Genomic DNA, 20235 nt, shown 5'->3' on the forward strand with positions numbered 1-20235 from the left:
TACTGTCAGCATGCTTGTAGTTATTTCCCCCCAGTCTTAGCATCACTCGCACTACTCAGAGAAAGTGTATTTTTATGAGGGAAATTCCAGAAAGAAGACAAATACTTTTCCATTTTCAGGCTCAATTTCAAGGTGAACACCCTCCAAACTGCTTAGGCTTCAGTGGCCTTTTTTCTACCACAAGACAGATTCCCTCCTTCTCACTGTTCTCAGTATTCTAATAGCATTGGGCGTGCTTCACTCCGAGTAGCATATAGTTTTGAAAGGTTTATTAATCATTTACTCTGTGTGCGGGTTTCTATCTTGTCTGGAGTTTAATGAAGGTGCCTCAGGACTTGGTGACACATTTTTTGCTCCTGGAAGAGAGATTTCCAGCCTCAGACACGCTCCATACGACGGCTGTCAGGTACACGAGCATCCTGACAGCACTGGGCTTCCTCACAAGTATGGAGCATCTGACGACTGAAAAGCAACGCTATTATCCCCCCCCCCCTCTGTTTGGGACGTTCTGGATTCTCAGAACCTTCTTCTTCTCAGTTGGCTTGGGGGTTTTCAGTGAACTCCTTTTATTTCACGTGAATTCGAGTACTGATTTGGCACTTGACTGGAAGCTCGCTGCGTTACACGCACAAAAAAAAGAAGAAACCCCAAGGCACAAACCCCGAGGCACAAACCAAACACAACCCTTCCCTGCCCGGGTCGGAGGACTTCAGAGGAGGCTCCCTCCGGCCCCGCAGGTGACGTTCCCGCCATCGCCCCCTCACGAAGCCGCCGCTCTCCTCAGCCGCCCCGGGGACGATCGCGGCCCGACGCCCGCCATCCCGCCCGCCAGGGCCACCGCGGCCGGGCGCGCGGGGGGGGTGGGGAGCTGGGAAAGCCCGCTGAGCTCTCAGGGGTCACGTGCCTCTCCACCCCCCCTCCGCCCGGCATTGGTATCGCCCCCCTCCCCTCCGCGCCAAGCAGCCGTAGGGACGGCGGCGGAGGGGGGGCAATATTTTTCACACGCCCCGCCTCCGGCGCCAGCGCGCATGCGCGGAAGGCCGTAGCCCGCCGCTGCGCGTACGTACCGACGCTATTTCCGGCGTGATGCCGGCGAGGCGGAAGCGCTGGGGGAGCCGGGCAAGGGCCCGGGGCCGCGGCGATGGCGGAGCAGGGCGCCTGCCGTCCGCCGTTGTAGCCGCGGCCCCTGGTGGGCGGTGAAAGGGCGGCCCGCCGAGCATGAGCGGCGAGCGGCGGGCGGGGAGGGAGGAGGCGGCGGCGGCGGCGGCGGCCTCCTCCGCCTCCTGCGCTCGGCGGGGCGCGGCTGCTGCCCGGGGTCCGGCGGGACGGAGGATGCCGGCAAGGTGAGTGTAGGCCTCGGCTGCCCTGCGCCGTGTGGGCACGGCTGGCGGTCGTGCTGCACGGAGCCCTGGGCCGTCCGTCTGTCCGTCCGTCCGTGGGGAGCGGGGCTGGGAGCGGTGGGGAGGAGGCGGGCAGCGCTGGTCCAGTGGGGCGGCTCGGTGCGGCAGGGCTCGAGTGGGAACGGAGGGTGACTTCTGGGCGAAAAGGGGTCTGTGGGGAGGCTTTAACCTGAGGGTAGAAAGTGAAATTGTCCAGAGCACGAATGCGGCAACTGCAAAGCAGCCCGTGATTTGGGGGCGGGGGGTGGGGTGCGCATCAGTTTAAGGTAAATATCCCTGAGGCGCATCCTAAGCCCTTGGGCAATTTACTGGAATGGGTCACGGAAGGTCTTGTCTCATCGCAACCTAGAAATCGTATTGGAAGGAACAAAGGTTGTGGGCTTTCTGTTAAGCGATAGTCCTTGCGCGGTGGAAAGTTTTATGGAGCGCCAGGTGAGTTTGTAAAAATGCTTCTCTTGCAGGACTGATACTTGGTTCATTGGGATTTCTGCTAATCCTCGGTTTTATAGGTGATAATGCCCCTTGAGAAGAGCAAGCGTTCAGTCGGCACTAATTCTAGTGCGGGTTGTGTTTTGAGGAACTGGCACAGATTAGCCTCAGTAAGAAACGAAATTGGCTTGCCAAGGAGATGAGTGAAAATAGCTTGGGTGCTGTGTTGTCTTACGAAACTATTCTGGATTTTGTTCCTGCTTTTGAATAAGTTAAGTGCCCTCTGAATCCTCAGAAAATAACAACATAACTATTGACGTATTGTAATTTTCTTAAAATGTATGTTTTTTGTCTTCTGTGAGAGATGCTCTTCATATATTTCTTCATTCTTCAAAGCCAGGATAATTTTCAAGGGTGGATGACAGAACCAGCCAGCCTTTCTGCAGGTGCAGAACAGACACAGAAAAAAGAGAGTGTTGCCACACAGTTGATGAAGCATGAAAAGGAAGTTGGTGTTCCTTCTAATGAACTTGGTGCAGCAAGCGCAGCTACTGACCAGAAAGAGCAATCTACATCGGAAATAAGAAGAGACTATGTATACAGCAGTACTGGGAGACCTGAGAAGATGGATATGATTAAATCACTTGTGACAGATCAGGATGCCTCTAGAAATTGTGAACTATATCTACCTGTGTCTAGTAGTTGTTCAGCAATGGAGTCATCTGAGGACAGGTGAGGATTATTTTTTTTATATAGTAACAACTTTTCTATAGAAAGGGAGGGATACTTTCAGTTTGGCAAATTGAATTTCTTGGCGTAATTTCATGTATGTTGGTGTCTTAGTGAAATAGGTCTAAACGTCAAATCTTAAACTTTGAAGGCCACCTTCGCCCTTTAGATAAATGGTGTATTTTTATAGTTTATTAGTGGTTGTCTTTCCCCGTCTAAGGGAATGACTGATGCAACATTAAGCTCTTAAGGGTAGGATGCAGAGCATGGGAAACCAAGAATTGAAGGCAGGTACTCTGGTAGCTTGGTTTTAACCTTGTGAACACTTTGGTAGGTGCGATGCTGACAAAGGCTTTTTTTAATCCTAACACTTCAGCTTTTTGTTTGTCTGTTTTTTCTAAACCTCCTGTTACAGGCCGACATAAAAACTTAGTTGTGCGATTCATATTTGTGAGTAGAAGTCTTTACAAGAATATTTGGGGTCTGGAGGAAGAAAAAAATATGAAGGTTTTAAAAAAAGATATTCCAAACTTCTGAAAAAAAAATTAATGCCCATTGAGAGTGGCTTTATGTGGTTGAAGAATACATTAATGAAGTAAGAGAAGAAAGTGATTTCTAATTAATCCTCTTTCTATAGGTAGCCAGTGGACTGTTTTGGATGACATCCAAAATCTACAATAAGTGCTGACTTAGTGAAAAAGTCACTAAAAATAAGTACATGTTTTCAAGGATGCTTTAAAAACCTTATTTCATGCTTAAATTACTCTGTAATTTAATTAAATAAGCACTGGCACAATTTAATATGTTAATGACTTTTTTTAATATTAACGTACATTTAACATTAATACACAGATACGCTTAATACATATTTGTATGAATTTCATATGTTGGCAAGAGTGTGGTACGTAAGGATCTTTATCCTGAATTTTTAAATTAGCTGCTATTTGGCATACTAATTCTATTTGATCTAATATGCCCTTACATGAACTATTAATAGCAATGAGTTTAGTCTGACATAAAAAAAATTAAGTATTCATCCCTTCATGATAATAAATGGAAGACTTTCAGCATTGTTTTTGCTTTCGTATGGTATCTTCAATACCGGGAGTTCTAGTCTTGCAAATCTATTGGTATAAATCTATTTACATTTTTGCCCATAATCCTTTCCCTTTTTTCCGGCTTAGTTTTGCTTGCTGTCTTCTTAACTTGTTGGGGTTTAGGTTTTTTTGGCAGGGTGGGATTTTTTTGTTGTTTGTTTTTAAAATGCAGGCCCGGGATACTGTTAAAATCTGACATCCTGGGTTTTTTTTTTCCTTCATGTCTTGGGTTCAGCAGAATCTGATTTACTAGTTCAACAGTTTAAGTGTTTACACACAACACTATGCACTATTTTATTTTTTTCTTTTGTGCATAAATTTAATTATTCTTTTCCATCTGTTATTTTATTTTCACTCTGTTGTCAAATATTAATGTGAAGATTAATGGGGAAAGGCTTTAGTTTCCACATTCTTGTTTCCACAGATTTACTTAACAGTTGCTATGCTAGAACAGCATTAAGATGCACTTTCAACTTTCAAATGAGAGTGCCTGTGCAGATGGATTGCACCTCTTGGCTACCTTGATTTCAGAACAACTCAGTTAAATTGCAGTACTTTCTTTACCCTGGACCTCCATTCTCAACAGTAACGTTCACACCCTCGCTTTGAGATCTCTTCTTGATAATGCTAGGCTATGCATAGAAACAATATCCTTTTACGCCATCATTTCCTCCCTCGTGGTCATAGCTTGAGTTCAGAATGTCTGTATATAGGCTCAGATGGGGACATTTGACTCTTAAGACAGTGTACCCTGACCAAAAAGCCTGTATTATTTGAGGAAGAAATGTTTATCTGGATTTCAGTTAGCCTGTAGGCTGCAGTTTGGAGCATGCTTAGAATTTTGTTTTCCTTGAGTTCGTAACATTCAAACTAGCAGCAGATAGCTGGCTACTTTTCATCATGATATTCTGCTTATTACTGGGCAGCTTGCTTAGCCCCAGTGGAGCGTAGATATAAAGCTCTGGCAAGTAATGCGTTCTTAGTTGCATGCGTAGGTTGCAGTATTCATATACTCAGCAAATAAAGCATTTTTGCTTGTGTCTTTTGCGAGTTCATCCTGTAAAATTTACAAATGCAAAGCGACTTTAGTACTCTGTAGTCTCCATACACCCAGAATAAGAGAAATTCAGGCAGTGATTCATAACCAGTGTAGGTGTCATAGATAGGAGAGGGGAAGAGTTGAGAGGCTTTTTTTTAAAACTTTTTTTATTGAGAACTCCTGTTGGGTTTATGAAAATGTGTAGGATGAAAAGCAAATGGAATTGAAAAAATACTTGGAGAAAGACTTAAGTACTTGCTTGTAGTTGTAAACAGGGGAAAAGGTAAATGCCTACAAGATTTGTTCTGTTACATGAAGTATGTGTTGATTTTTATTGCAGTGAGGAGGACATGTATCGTGATGCAGAAGAAATCGAGAGAGAGAAAATACTGCTTTGTGAGACAAGCTCTTCAGGTACATTTGAACTTTGGCATTTTAAGTGCAATATTAAAATTCATTGTAGCACTTACTTTGTGATGATTTGACACCCTTGTTTCCAAGGTCTTTTGTGCACAGATGTCTCTGTGTGCAGTAGAAGTTATGTATCATGACTGAGTACTTTGTGCGGTTTAGTTCACAAAAAGATCAATTTTACATAAAACTAGTTGCTCTTAGTATATTTTTTCCGCCATGTTTCTATAGTTACTTTACAAGAGAACGTGAATCCTTTGGAAAGCAGTCATATAACCTATGAGTGTTGTGCTTGAAAATTATTGATTTATAGTCATTATAGCAGCATCTGTTGCTGGGATCACTTGATAACCTTAGTGCTGTCTGTTTTGGAATGAAGGCTGTTGGGATTCCAAGAGAAAACTGTATTTCTTTCTACCATTTTTTTCTGGCTTATTCAGAAAGATCTATTATCTTTCTCCCTTATTGCCCAGCTGCTGAAAGAAGAAGAGAAACTTTGGTCAAATATTTTTCTGATTGCTAAGAAAATGAAGACTACTTTGCTAATTTCTACTTTTTGCCAATTAATATTTTCCAGAAGAGAGGAGCAGAGTGTTCTTTATTTTGTTGGACTACATCATTATTTTTGTACACTTGTCATTTTCAGAGGAAGCTGCAGGTTTTTTGCCTCCCATACTAGTAATTACTTCGTAGCTATAGGTTGTGTTGCCAGTCTGGTTTGGCAACAATGTTATTTTAAAGTGATGGAGCGTGTTTAGAAATTCAGTGCTTTTTCTATGTTATTCTGCTTCACAGTTGTCCTTATAATGTTACATATTCTATTTTGACAGAATATAAACTAAGTGTTTCACCAGAAATGGACATCATGGAGTACTGCACAAAAGAATGGAGAGGAAATACACCAGTAGCAAAAAGGATGAGAAAAGTATCGGTTCTCTTTTTGTCGAATTTTGTTGGGCTTTTTGTTTTCATTTGTATGTTTAGTAGGTGATTTCCTATGGGAACAGTCTTTAAAAGCAGGAAATGCAATAGCAGTGTTTTCCAGTGTCTGATCTTAAAAGTGGCTGATAACTGGAAAATGGTTTTGTTCATACTTGTTCAAAATGTGTTTTTTAGTAAGGCCACTTGTTCATAGTGTAGGGTTTTGATTAATACTGTTCTTCATTACTGTTTTCAATTCAAGTTTTAAATTTGGTTTATTACCATAAAATGGTAATTTTTGTGGGCTGTTGAAATGGCAGAGCAGATAATCAAACTTTTCGGCAGAGGGCAAATAACTGAAGTTGGTGAATTGCATAATTTTTAAGATGGGGAGCTTTAATGGGCAGGCTCAGTTTTTCTTAAATTATTCCTGAATTCTTATTTTTTGTAGGTTTTGGACTAGTTTTCTTATATTAATCTTGAGCTACAATAGTAGAAAATAAATCATAAGGTTGGTTGGGGGTTTTTTGTTGTTTTGGTGTTTCAGCACAATTTGAAAATTTAGTGGTATGTATGAGTAAACCTAAAAAATACTTTCTGTAAATCAAAAGATCCATGTGTCACCTTCAAGAGATTAGTAAGACAAATACAGATGCACAGGGCATTGGCTCTTGCTAGGTTAGCTGAAGAGACGTACTGAGTTTCGGAAGTTATATTTCAACACTGCTGCTTCTGCTAAAAGCGTATGTATGGGAACAGCAGGGAGGGGACAAATGTGCTGAGGCATGTGTCAAGATATTTCAGTGTAAACGCAAATTTTCCCTGAGGCAAAAACAAACTACATGTGACACATATTGAGTAAATGGAATAAACTATTGCTGAAACCTCTTGTAAGCATGATACATTTTTAGATTTATAGTCTTGTGTGTATATGTTGGGGTTTTTTTTAAACTTAAGTAGGTTAGCTACCCACATTTCAATGACATTTCTGCACTGTCATCAAATAAACACCACAACCAATTATCTACTTATTTTTCTTTGGTTTCTTGTTTGTTATTCAGCAGAACTAAAGGAAGGTTTTTTTAAAAGCGTAATTTGTGACAAAAGCATTTGAACTTCCAAAATGGGATAGTGGATCAACCCCCTTTTTTTTAATAGCATTAGCTTTTGGATGCTAATATTCTAGTATCTCTTATGAAACCAGTGCATGACCTTAAAATGTTTTATTAATGCTTTCATGTTATTTGGATTTTGTGTTTTTCTAGGGATATGAAGCAGTTGCTCAGAAGTTTGCATCTATAAGGAGAGTACGAGGTGACAACTATTGTGCTCTCAGAGCAACTCTTTTCCAGGCACTAAGCCAAGCTAGCCAGTTACCTAGCTGGCTGCAGAGTGAGGATTTTACTATGGTAGGTGTCAGACTCTGATCTTCTGACAGTAGAGGAATGTTGGTTCTAACCTATTTGATAATTTTATGATCTCATTTCTGTATTATACTATATATGCTCACTTTGCAATATCCCTTGAATTGAGAAGTGGTAGTGTTCAGTTTTGTAGGTTTACAGTGATTCTTTCAATGTGCAATTGAGTCCCGGTCCCCTTAGTTTCCAGTTTGTAATGTATGTTACTATACTGCTGACTGTAATGTAACTTGTCTGTCTTCATCTTGCCCTCTTGGTTTCTTCTTAACTGCATGTAATATGGCAGCAAGAGGTTTCCCACAGGACAGCTGGTAGTAACAAAAAATATAGACAGCTTACTCTAAGCACACTTGGAAAAAAACACCAGCTTTTCAAAATTATCATATGTATTCTTGTGTGCCATATATGGTTTCTCTAGAAAGTGGATTAACAAATTGGGTGCTGCAGGCTTTTCAGAATGTGTGTATTCCTTGTGTCTTAAATGCTACTTAAAATAAGTGTAAGAACAACTCCAACCTCAGATGAAGAACGGTTCTTATGGGGCACTGATGGATAAGCAAAGCAAGGTGTCCTAAAAAGAGTAGAAGAAAAATATTCCAGAAATTGTCTTGCGTCAACAAAGTCCATTTGGTGGTATCGGTGAACATGGAAGAAACATGTAAGAAGCTGCCTATGCAAAAGTGGCCCACTTCAGGGAAGTAAGGTTCCAGTTGTCCAGGTTGCTGCTGGAAATGTAAATGATGAATGTCTGATGCAGACTCTGTTTTAGGCTAGCGGTCCAGGTAGAATCACACTGCTCTTACTACCTTTTTGTATAACTTCAGAGGCGATCTTAAAATTTATCATTGTGGTTGCTATCATTAAGTAAACGTCTGCTGATATGTTTTTGTAATTACTGATAAAAATATCTCTGTGAAAAGTTTCTTAGTGCACCGGTACTTTTAAAAAAGTTTTCCGTTTTATAAAACAAAATTCTCCCAGCTGACAACCATCTTCACATTATCAGACTATAGAAGATACTTTCCCAGTGCTCCTTTAAAGAACATGCAAACTTTTAAAAATTACATACTTTGCAGTTTTTCATGATGTTCACCTATTTTTTTCCTACTGATTTATAGAAGAAAATGTGTTATATGGTAATTAACATTTTTTTGAAAAAGTTGTACATCTATAAAGCGAACTGATTGAAATGATAAACTGTTAATGCATCAAAGCAGAGGGCAGGTAACAGAAATGTGTGGCAACAGCTAGCAGTACAACTTTAACAAAAGGTTTTGGGTTTTTTTGTTTTGCTTTGTTTTTCATTGAAAACAGTGTTTACATGTGCATTTCTAATTGTAGAAGTTGCTGGAATATAATCTTTGATTATTTAGTTCTATATGTCCAATTAGCATAGGATACCGGGCAGGGATCGGGGAAGGTCTGTGTATATCTGACAAATACTTGGTTGCCATTAAAGAGGACATACTACTAATTTGATAAAATGTAAACTGGCTGCTAATGGCATATGTGCTGCTCTAGCCAAGTATTTAATTCATTGTGAGACACAAGGTTGCTCTTCCAGTTCTAGCAGTTAAATAAGTTAATAAATGAGGGTAAAAAAAATAGGCATGCAACTGCCAGGATGTCCTTCAAGAGAAGTGTAAAAGCTCTTACCTGAGCAGGTGTAGCATGCGAGCAGTAAAAGAGGCAGTTTTGAGGCTAAAGTATGATCTGGTGCATCAGCTAATCCCCAGGCTGCTTTCCTCTTTATCAGAAAACCAGTCCCATAGTGTTTTAATTATGTACCCTGAAAAGAAAACACAGTTTGTGTGTTCCGGACTAAGAAGTTTGCACTCTGCCAAGACTTCTGGATTGTCTGGTGGATGTCATGACATCTTTAACCTTCTCCTGGTTCAGGGACACTCTCAAACGTCGTCACTGTCATCTGGTCCTGGAGGGTTTTTTAATTAAAAAAAAAAAAAAAAGAAAAGCCATGAGTAACTTAGAGTGATTAATTTTTCCAGTGCTTACATATTGGTTAGATCTAGTAATAGACCATTATTCTGACTGTTATCCAGCAAGTATTATAAAGAGCCAGTTGTGTTCAGTTATGGTCACCTTAGTACGACATCTGTTCAGAAGAACATAAGAGGGATCGTTTTAAGGTGCATAATCTTAAAAATAAATAAATAGATAAAATAAAATAATAACATGCAAGTTGGTGGCTTTTCCTTTCAAGATTTTTGACTTAAGCTGCTGTTTCTTCTCTCAACTTCCAGCTTCCTGAAAACTTGCTGAGCAAATATGACTGGATCAAGCAGTGGCAGCTAAAGCAGAAACTGGGCAGGAAGATGGGAGAAATAAGTGATGAAATTAAAGAATATTTAATACTTCTAAGGAAGAAGGTTAGAAAAGTATTTGTTCATTCTTGGTCACTTGCAAATAAGAAAAATGACAAAGAATTTTGAATGTGGTGAATTTAGCATAAGGAGGCTTTCACTAGTGAAAAAAAGTCACTTTTCTGTATGTATACTGCAAAAAAACACAAAAACCAAACGTAAGAAAAGAACGTCTGTTCAGATCTGTGGGAGTTCTCTGGTCTTCCACTGCTTCCATTAGCCTGATGCTGGAATTAATTTTTGAGCTCTGCAGAAGACTATTAGTTAGACAGGTGTCAGTGAAGAAATTAATGTAACGGAGTAACATTTTGCCTCTGTTATTTCTTGTATTTATTTGAAGGAATGATGTATAATATGGATAAATGCTGTTGCTACCTTGGAAAGAAAAAAAAAAACCCAACCCAGAATAATGCTGAAGTAATTTCAAAAGAGTAGTTTTTCTTCCACATTTATATGTTTTTATTCTGGGTTAATGTAACAGGAAAATGTGCTCTTTTGGTGTCGTAGTATATTACCTAGCACCATCTTCCCCCTCCTTGAAACTCTGGAACCTATTTAAAAACTCTTCAGTTGTTCCTGTCTTACTGTGTATGCATATTCTCTTTCTTGAAGGCTTTTAAGAATATTTTAAAGGCTGCATTCATGCAGTTTCTGAGGGCAGGAATGAAATATGCATTCTGAGTAACTGAAATGTAAAGAATATGAAGGATGTAGGATTTATGATACAGTAAACAAACAGGTTATTATCTTATTGCTTATCGTCCCATGACAATATTTTTTTGCCACCTTGCAACAGTTTCCAACATTCCCTCCTTTTGCTTTGCTTAAGGACTAATTTAACTCAACTTGACCTTGATAGGACTACAGCTGTGGAAATGTTCCTGAGTGTTTTTAAAAGGGCACAATTCCCTTCATAAATTAAATTCTGAGTGCCTGTGCTGTGCATCTGGCAATTCACAAGTAGTTTTTTGCAGGTCTTGCACGGTGAGGGCTATTGATACATGTTGTATGTGGTGGTGTCTTTTATTTTTTTTTTGTAGTGGAAGAATATAAGTGAAATCAAGGGTCCTATTGAGAAACAAGAAGCTTGTGATAAATTGTTTAAAAATGAAGAGGAGGAGTATAGTCTCTATGAAGCGCTGAAATTTTTGATGCTTAACACTGCCATTGAATTATACAATGATGATAAAAATGGAAGGAGAGTTCCTGTCTTCTCATGGTTACTGTTTGCACGGGATACATCTAGCAACCCTTGTCAGTTAATGCATAATCACTTGAATCATATTGGTCACAGCGGAGGCCTTGAACAAGTAAGGAGAGATTGTTTTTACAGTGTTGTTTTCCTGTTTGGGAGGTTTTTCTTTCAAGTGGTGACTTTTTTGCTGGCTAGTTTAGTCAATAAGTAATGTTGTATATTTTTGTGCTGACTAGATTTATTTATTTTGGTAATATTCTTTGTAGATTGTTATTTAGAACAGGATATGCTTGCCACTGTAGTAGACAAGAGACTTTCCAGCTTCTTTCTCTGAATTCTGTCTGGTATCAACAGCCTTTGTAAGGGCTTTCAGTCTGCTTCTTACTTGGCCAGGGAGTTCAGAGTACCCTTTAAGAGAGAAAGGATCAGTGCCTGAAACCCATTCTTGTCTGGTTTAGTGACTTAATGGGATGAATACTGATGTGAGAGAATGTCTTTCCTACCTGTTTGTGGCAGTAGGGAAGTGGGATTCTCTGTATAAAGTAGCTTTTCTTTAGGACTAATGTCCTACTGTGCCATTGTTGGGTCTGAAGAGCTCCGTGCTGAAGGCATGGTATCGTAGAGGTGTTTGAGCAGCAAGTTAAGAATGGCTTGAATGATTGAGGCACTAAACTGGAGATGCTCATGTATATGCATTCTCATTTACTTTTCTGCATATTTTTCTTTGAAAAATTACATCTGATAGGTATTAGTTTAGTATTTTTATGAGAAATATCTTGCAAAAAGTATGTTTCATTTTACGTGTTGTATTTCTGCTTTTTTCCAATGTAGGTGGAAATGTTCCTCCTTGCTTATGCTCTGCAGTATACCATCCAAGTGTATCGATTGTATAAGTACAGTACTGATGAATTCATCACACTTTATCCCAGTGAACCAGAGGAGGACTGGCCTGTGGTGACTCTCATAACTGAAGATGACAGACATTACAATATTCCAGTCAGAATGTGCCAAGAGACTATGCTGTAAACAAGTGATTTTTAGCAGACAAACCAATGCTGCTTATTGAGGTTTCCAGTGCTATTTTGAAACAGGACAATGATGAAATCTGCGTTACTAAATCTACAACAACTTGAAATTCATGTTTTAGAAGTTTACATCTGAACTAATATATCAAATAGGTACTAGCTTAAAGAGTAAAAATTTTGCAAGTATGGCTTTTGTTGCCCAGGAAAAGAAAAAAAGGAAACTTCCACAATCCTTTTTTTTTTGAAAGGCTTACCCTCAATAGGAATGCAAAACCTATAGATTTCCTTCTTTTAAGAAGATAGGTGAGGCTCTGTAGTAAGACATGAGCTGACCTTCTGCTCCCTGAAATGATGAGATAATGATGAATTGAAATTTCTGGAAAAGTAAGCTGGCAGTGTCCTGACTGATATTTGTAATGGTGTTTAGAAGCAATTTGTACAAATTTTAGGTCTCAGGAAACAATATAATTCTTTTGCAGTTGGAATTTAATGCCTCCATGGTTTATGCTATAAGAGACTTGTTATTTAAAGTTTTCTAATGCTTTCATTTTTTTTTTTTCTGACATGACTATCTCTTATTTAGATCCAGCCAGTCATCTGTTACACTGGAATTAAAGAGCTCTTCCCCTTTCAACCCCTTGAGAGCATCATGGCAAAGAGGCTTGATAGTAAGGGAGTATAAAAGTTGTTTGTTAGTAGGTTACAAATTCAAAACCTACACAGAATTCCCTCTTCAGTTGTGATAGCTGGTACGAGATAACCACGTGCCCGCTAACTTCCATGCATGTTCATATTGCTGTTCCTGTAAGGTTTAATCCTTGCTTGCAGCTGCTGTGGAGAACATCAGGATTTTAATTTGTCCAGGGAGTGCAGTAGATGGAAGTAAACTTCTGGTGCAACTTCTCCACTCTTGGGAGGAGTATGTGGGAGGTTCTGTTTCATTATTCATTATGCTTTAAGTTGAAGGAATACAGAATATTTCAGATGCTGGGAGTGCTGACATACCAAAAAAAAACCCCCAAAATAAAAACCTTCACCTTTTAGCTTAAAGTGGAAGTATGTCCTACAGATGAGTCTGGGAACAAGAGACTGAAGGTTGATTTAAAGGAAATGCTGGTCATAGATCACTTGGTTTCTCTTGGAAGCCCTTCTTGTATAAAAGGGATAAGATTATAAAAACTACTTTTCATTCAAATTTTGTGGAGGAAATGACATGCAAAACTTCTGGCATGCAAAACTTCAAATTCTCTTGTTTTGTTCTACTTAAAATTAATTTGTTAACTTTTCTTTTATTGCGAAAGGTAATTACACAATGAGAATGTGTATTTACTATGTTCTAAAACTTGTTTTAGACACATCTTTGTGAGGTCTGTCATGTACTCAGTGTTACACTTACCATGTCTGCCTTTTAAAACAACTAGGTTGATCTGTTACTGAAAATTTCTGGGAGTTACAAGGTAATGAAAAATAAACCAATTCATCTGGCAATATTTTGTTTCTTGTTTTATGGCCTGTTTTCTCTAGCTTTATATTTTTGAGTTTTTAATTTTGAAATCCTTGTTCAAGTTAGTTAGTGAAAGCTGCGAAGCATAGTAACCTATATAAAACAAGTAATTATGGGCTTGCTGCTTGCACATGGACAGCAAAAAAATTTTCCCTGAGTTACTGTTATCCAAGTAATGCTGAGGGGGAAAGAAAAATAAGTAACTTTTGCAACTCACTTGAACTCTTCTATCAGAGTTGTACTTTTGATTTAAATAACTGGAATTATTTAAACCTTGATGTCTTCTAATTGTGATATATTCTCGAGATTAAAACTTAACACCTCTTTGAAAAAGGCATCTTTTGTCATACATTTAGAGCAGTGGCTCTGAATGTATGACAAAAGCCTCTAAAGCAGAGGCTTTTTAGGGGCTGAGTTTGCAGCCATTAGGTATGGAAACAATTCACATAGTCAGCTTGTATGTTGAACTGAGAAGTGCAGGACTGAGCACAAGGTATGTGTACGCCTTACATCATGTATCGTTCCTGCAGAAGTTCAGTAACAAACAGTAGAAAAACTGACGTTGCTTTGTATTTTCCATCCGTGTTTTGGAGATAAGCAATGAGTCTGTACTGTGGTGTGCAGTATATTGATTTAACTTCATTTTAAAACATAAAATTGACAGCTGACAGTTTTTAATCTAGACTTATACAATGGATAAATAACTGCTTTTCTGTTGGGTCCCCACTCCCCTGTATTCTACTGGATAAACTGAAAGAGTCTGTAAATTAAATGAAGTGGAAGCGAGGGATGGAAAAGGTGGAGGAATAGAGGTCAAAACAGTTATGCCCCCCACCCTGATGTCCATGAGTCTTACAGGTGAATAAATTTATAATAGCTGCTGTACTTCAAGATCAGTGTACTAAAGGAAGCAGATGCTTTACTCAACACCGGGTATACTTTGCCAGGTACAGTCCAGATTTCTAATACTGTTTTATGTGAGCTCCTAGGAGTAGAGTAGAGATAAAGAAAGTTTACTCTGGCTGTTGTACTTAGTGTGCTTTTTGTGCAAAAAAAGGTCCACTTTCGGCCCATCTCTTTTATTATCCCTACTTTAACATCATTTGTTACATCCAACTTCTGCCCCCCCCCCCCCCCCCCCCCCGTATGCTTTTTGGAGAAGGAGGTGGTACATGTTCATTGTGTTCTTCAGAACCGTTTTAGCATACTTTCAGGTATTAAATAGAAACATCGTGCTTTCTATCATAGTGCTTTGGCTTGGGCTATCTGATTGCTTTTTAAAAGCATTTAAGTACGTATTTTCCACTAAAAGCAGTTGCGGTCTACACAAAGCTTTTCTTTTGCCTTTCTTTGATCTAGTAAGAAAGATGTTTCGAAGTTGGTGGATACTTACCCTCCTGCTTCCTTTCTGTTGTTGGAAGTGTACAGCAGAAGTTCCGTGTGTGGAGGAAAAGAGGTTCAGGTGATCTTGCTGGGCTGGGACGAGGGGAACAAAACTGCGTTGTACCACGTGGGAATAGTTGGCTGTGGGTAGACGTGCTGAGCTGGAGCTGCGGTGGGCAAGTTAGCAAAGCTTAGGCAGGGTACGGCTCCGAGAAGCTTGTGCTGGAACCAGGGTGGTGGTGTCCTGTGGGAGCTCACCCCAAAACCTGGCTGGGGAGATGTGGGTGTTTTCGGTTCAGGACTGTAACTTTATTCGGATAGTTGAGTCAAAGCTTGACCAAATCTCAGCGAAGTTTATTTTTGTGTGACCGTGACAGCCCTGTCATCAAAAACTAGGGAAGGAAGGCAAAGAGCAAGGTGGGAACTTGTATCATCTTGCCAGAATGGTGGATGTGGTCATATATCCCATTTTAGGTCTTTGAGGAAGCAGGGAGAGGGAGCTCTTGCATTGTGTATTGAGTGCAGGACTTGATTCATGATCTCATGTCCCTAATATTTAATAGTGTCGGTTGTGCAGCTCCTGCATCTTGTTGTCTTCTGGACATAATTGCCATTTGTTCTCCCAGCACCCTAGCTGGCAGGATAGGACCAAGAATGTTTGAAGATGGCCAAATGTACTTCACGAATACTCCCTTTTTTGGTAATGGTGGAAGACGACATTCTGGAAGCTTGCTGCTAGATGAATAATTGTGCTATGACATCGACCAGTGTGCTTTAAGCCGGACAGATTCAAAGAATATTTCCATTTATAAATATTTCTTCAGGAGGAGTTTGGGGTTGTTTTTTTAGACACCTGCCCACCAGGTCTTTGAGGTGATAGGTTTCCTTTGGGCTATTGCAGCAGACAGGGACTGCAGTAGGTAGCCTCTGCACATGCTCTTCAGTGTCAAGCTTTCAGTCTGACAAAAAAAAAAAATATTTTTTTGATTGAAAAAAACCAAACTCATTTTATAGAAATTATGTTGTTATTACATAGGCTGAATGTGGTAGGTACTTTTTTCCCCTCTCTCTTACCTTTCTAGAGTCAGATAATTCTGCAAGTGTTTGCGGCTTGCTGGGCTGGGACAGAATTTAGACACTGTCCTTGTTAGAGCTGTTGTTCACCCACCCACCCATCTTCTGTTAAGAAAAAAAGAAAAGCTGCTGCAATAATTATGAAACTAGTATTGTCCTTCATGAACAGTCTTGTTGTGTTTCACAGAACATTTCTCTGGAAACTTTCCCTTCGTAGCCTACAGCTGACCCCCGGTCCGAGCTGCTGGTGTTTTACCTCAGGGTAAACTGGGACCCCTTCCTTCCCAAGCGCCAGCGAGGGGATCTGCTGACTCGTCACTTCACCTTGGTACTCCAGCAAACGCAACCCACGTTTAGGGTATGTAAATACCAGTTATGCTTAGTAAATATAGTCCAGCCAACAAGCTTTTCTTTCTGATCCAGTGATCTCAAAAGATCACGGTTTAGCAGCATCAGCTTACCTTTATAGACTCGTGTGAAGGGATATATTAGTTAAAAGTAACAGCGCATAGGTAGGTGAAAGACATTTTGAAGAGGTGTGGAATACTGTGAAATGAAGTGTTAAGGGACTTGAGATTTTTGATAGCTTTAATTTTTTAATCTTTTTGCGTATCAAATAGTTCATCTGTTTATACCTTGAATAAGAATCTGTTAGTAGGTACGGAAACTTGTAGCAAGCCCTCTCTTTGGTTTTTGAAGTGTCTGGTTTTGTTTAGGTATTCATCCAAACCTTTAGGTGATGTATTGACGCATTTGAGTCTTCACAGCCAGAATATTTTCTGTAAGAATTAGAAGCTTAGCCAAGACATGCTGTGCAAATCCTGAGCAGTGTTTCTAGGATAGGTTACTCTACACAAACACGAGGCTATATAGTGTCAATAATAATGTGTGTTGAGAAATGGTGAGGTTGGATTCTTGGATTGTCCAAGAGCAAATCAAATAACTTTTAAAATGTATAAACCAGTTAGTTTCTAACCACGTTTGCAGGTGCACAAAGCATATTCTATTTTTACTGTCCTTATTATAGAGGGCAAAAAACCCAGTTCTAGCCATAGATGTTTTATAAAGATTTAAAGTGCTTAGAAAAACAGAATAAACTTGATAATAATCGTCTATCACTGCCCATACTATTGTTCCTGAACTGCTGAGATGACGAAAATTATTTCTAGCTGAAAGAAATATATTCAGTGTAAAACACTGCATCTGTAGAGTAATGGATATAACTGTAACAGGCTATGTCTTTACAGGTGGAGCACTTGCTAGACTGCTACTCTCTTCAAGTTTCTGAATGTTTTCTGCATCATAAGATTTTTTCTTTTTTTTTTCATGAAATGTTAAGAGAAATAATAAATTATATTGAGCAAGGGGGATGTACAGGATGGGCCATAAATCTGCAAACTGCAGCTGTTTCACTCAAACTCTTTCGAGAGGCCCTTTCTTTGAGTGGATTCTTTTTTTTTAAATATTGTGTAAAATTTTGGCATTTGTTTTACAGCAGAAGATCTGGATGTTTTGCTCAAAGAGTGGTTCTGCAGAGCTGAAAGTAAGAGCTTTGGGTGAGAGCCTGCTTCTTGCCGCTTCTAGGCAGGTTCATCTCTTGCTGCCAAAGTTTGGCTTCTGTGCCAAGGTGTAACTAACTGCATCACGAGTGCGCTTGCATTTTAGAGGACTGTGTTCCTTTCAGCAAGCGAGCAAGCAGGAGTTAACAGCAGTTTCTGTCCTCTCACCTGAGCGTGTCTTTTGAATTTATATTGTTGAGGGGGCAGAAGAATCAATAATAAAATTTCTTTGGGGGTCATCGCTGTGCTGCTTGGCTAATAGGGTTGAAAAGAAAGAGGGCAAGGGATTTTTACAACTAAACCAAGAAACCCCCCAAACTTCAGCGAGCTAACAGTTTATTTCCCTTGCATTAAATAGCACTTGCACAGCGGCAGGCCGTGCCGTCTCCTGCTGTGTGCCTCAGACTCTCATCTTCCATTCAGGCCCCCTAAGATCGTCCCCAGAAAACACCCAGCTGGAGCATCACTGGCCTCCTGCAGGCATTGCCACAGGGGGCTGGCACAAGGGGCTTATGTACCAGCTTTTCGTGCCTAATAGTAATGTTACTTTTAGACTATCAAGTGGTTCCATGGTGTTCATTTACTGATGAGCCCCTCTGTAGAGCTCTCTGCGCTCAGACGTGCTGGGTTTTGTCTCATCAAACCACACTACAAACAAAAAAACGTCTTTTAATCACACAAAATAAGTGAGTGCCTTCTTAAAGGTAGTAGGTGATTGGAACCATTATTTAAAAAAAAAAAAAAAAAAAGTTGGAGCAATGTGTAGGGCTGTTTAAAGCAAATCTGTGATGGCTTCCACAGTCACCTGGTTTGTAAGAGACCCAGAGGAAAGGTCCAGGTGTTACTACATCCCCCATCACCCCACCCCATGGATATAAGAGGGAATATTATAAAAAGGAAATAATGGTGTGAGATTTCCTTCGAGGAACCGGGATAAAAGGTGTAAGAGCTGCGGCTGTGAAAGTGTTCCCGCTGCAGCGCGGGGGCTACGTTGTCATCGGTGGGGCTTGGCACCGAAACACCGGGTTCTTCAAAGAAATGCTGTGCTGGACGACGTGTGAATTAACTACCCTCTCGCGGTAAGGTGGGCTCGGCACTGAGCAATTAGTTTTGGCTGTAGGTTGGCTCCAGCTGCTGGGAAAATGCTCCTCTGCCCATGAGGCACGGGAAGATGCTGCACCTCTTAAGTCTCCCGGAGGAAGGAGGCTGGCTTTGCAGCTATGGAAGAGCCTGTGCAGAAAATTAATTACTGCTTGGCCGTCTTCTGGGCAGTATCGTCCTCGGCAGCCGCTCGTGGGCTTTGCCTTTCCTCCCTGCGGGTCTCTCTGCCCCGTCGCAGGGACTGGGAGAGCGGCCGCCGTGCTCATCCGACACCTCGCTTGGAAGTGCCCTTACAGACAAGCCCAGCCGAAAAATGTCAGCGGTGCTCCCTTTGTGCTGTACCTGTTGGTTTCAGGTTTGTTTTTTTTTTTCCCGTCTGTGGTAACGAGCCCTTTTCCCCCGCCTTTATCATTGATTATTGGACACAAAAGCAAATGGTGTGCAGCGCTGTCTGCGAGCGGGAGGGTTTCTGTCTGTGGTTGAGCACTCTCTCTGCTGAGGTCTGTGTGTGCTCTTTGGGGAAATAAACTGGATTATATTTCGGTATCGTGGGAAGAGCCGGTTGTCCTCGTTACTGGTGGAGGAGGATCAGAGGAGGGTCTGCTGATGGGAAGGAGGGAGGGAGGGAAGACTTTCGGGACTACAGGCAAAGAAAGTGAATTAATAATGCTGTTTGCCACCGTACTGCATGTCTTTTTTCCCCGCTTGCATCTGGCCCTTTCTTGCTTAGGGAGAGAGAAATACAGCCTATGTGGTCCCTGAAAGAGAAAGCTTAGTTTGAGAAAGCCAAACTCACCCCGTGTGACTCCGTTTACACTTTTTGGCCTCGCTCAATCTGCTCAAAATGAAGCAGCGTGGCAGTAATCCTCATACCTGTTTCCAAACAGGCTCTGACCTTCCAAGCCGCAGGAATGTCGGCTCGCTTGCCCCTGCCCTCGTGAGCGGCAGGCACAAAGGCAGTATCTTTTTCTGAGCCCAATCTCAGCCCCTTCCCTTTTTTTTTTTTTTTTTTATTTTTCCCCTTTCTTATTTTTTTAGCATGGCCTCCCGCCAGGCCAGCGCTCTCGGCAGGGAGAGCTGGACAAGGTCAGGCCGCGCTCTTTGCAAGCGGCCATGGGAAGGCAGCGGTGGGTGCCAGCAGCTAACGAGGTCGACACCCTAATTATGTTCTCAGCCCCGCTCGGCATTCCTAATCTTGTGCGGGAAGGTGACCAGACGTGAGCCGATCCTTCCTCCAGCCATGGCTGGAGAGCGGGAAAGGGGAGCCCAACATGGCAAGAGGCAGAACCAGTTTGGGGGTCTCCGAAGGCTCCGGACAGCCCCGCACCGAGGGCCAGGAGAAATAGCTGCCGTTCCCAGCCCTCTCACGGGGAAGACGGTATAGGAGGAAGTCGTTTTGTAGGCTGGAGAAGCTGGACTGGATCTCTGCTGTGGGCCAGCATGAGGAAAGTTGGGGTAGCAGGGTCCCAGAGGGGTCAGACATGGGTATGAGCAAAGCCCTGCCATCATACCTCTCCCAGACCTTTTTAAAAACAGTGGGTGCTCAAGTGTCCCATCAGGAGGGAG

General features: G+C 41.1%; 1 protein-coding gene across 2 annotated transcripts; it reads left to right on the top strand.

The window, feature by feature from the left end:
* The first annotated feature begins 1080 nt into the window (after positions 1-1080).
* OTULIN (OTU deubiquitinase with linear linkage specificity) lies at positions 1081-13536 on the top strand. 2 transcript variants are annotated; one of them, XM_069808884.1, is made up of 8 exons: positions 1081-1343; positions 2226-2561; positions 5035-5108; positions 5936-6030; positions 7292-7435; positions 9709-9834; positions 10869-11138; positions 11855-13536. In XM_069808884.1, exons 1-8 carry the CDS (start codon positions 1219-1221, stop codon positions 12047-12049), a joined length of 1365 nt encoding a protein of 454 aa, XP_069664985.1. In that variant the 5' UTR covers positions 1081-1218; the 3' UTR covers positions 12050-13536. The 2 variants fall into 2 exon arrangements, with proteins under 2 accessions (XP_069664985.1, XP_069664986.1); XM_069808885.1 differs by lacking the exon at positions 10869-11138.
* The last annotated feature ends 6699 nt before the right edge of the window (positions 13537-20235 follow it).

This window comes from Haliaeetus albicilla, chromosome 21 (assembly GCF_947461875.1).
Source record: "Haliaeetus albicilla chromosome 21, bHalAlb1.1, whole genome shotgun sequence".
In the NCBI taxonomy this organism is placed as follows: Eukaryota; Metazoa; Chordata; class Aves; order Accipitriformes; family Accipitridae; genus Haliaeetus; species Haliaeetus albicilla.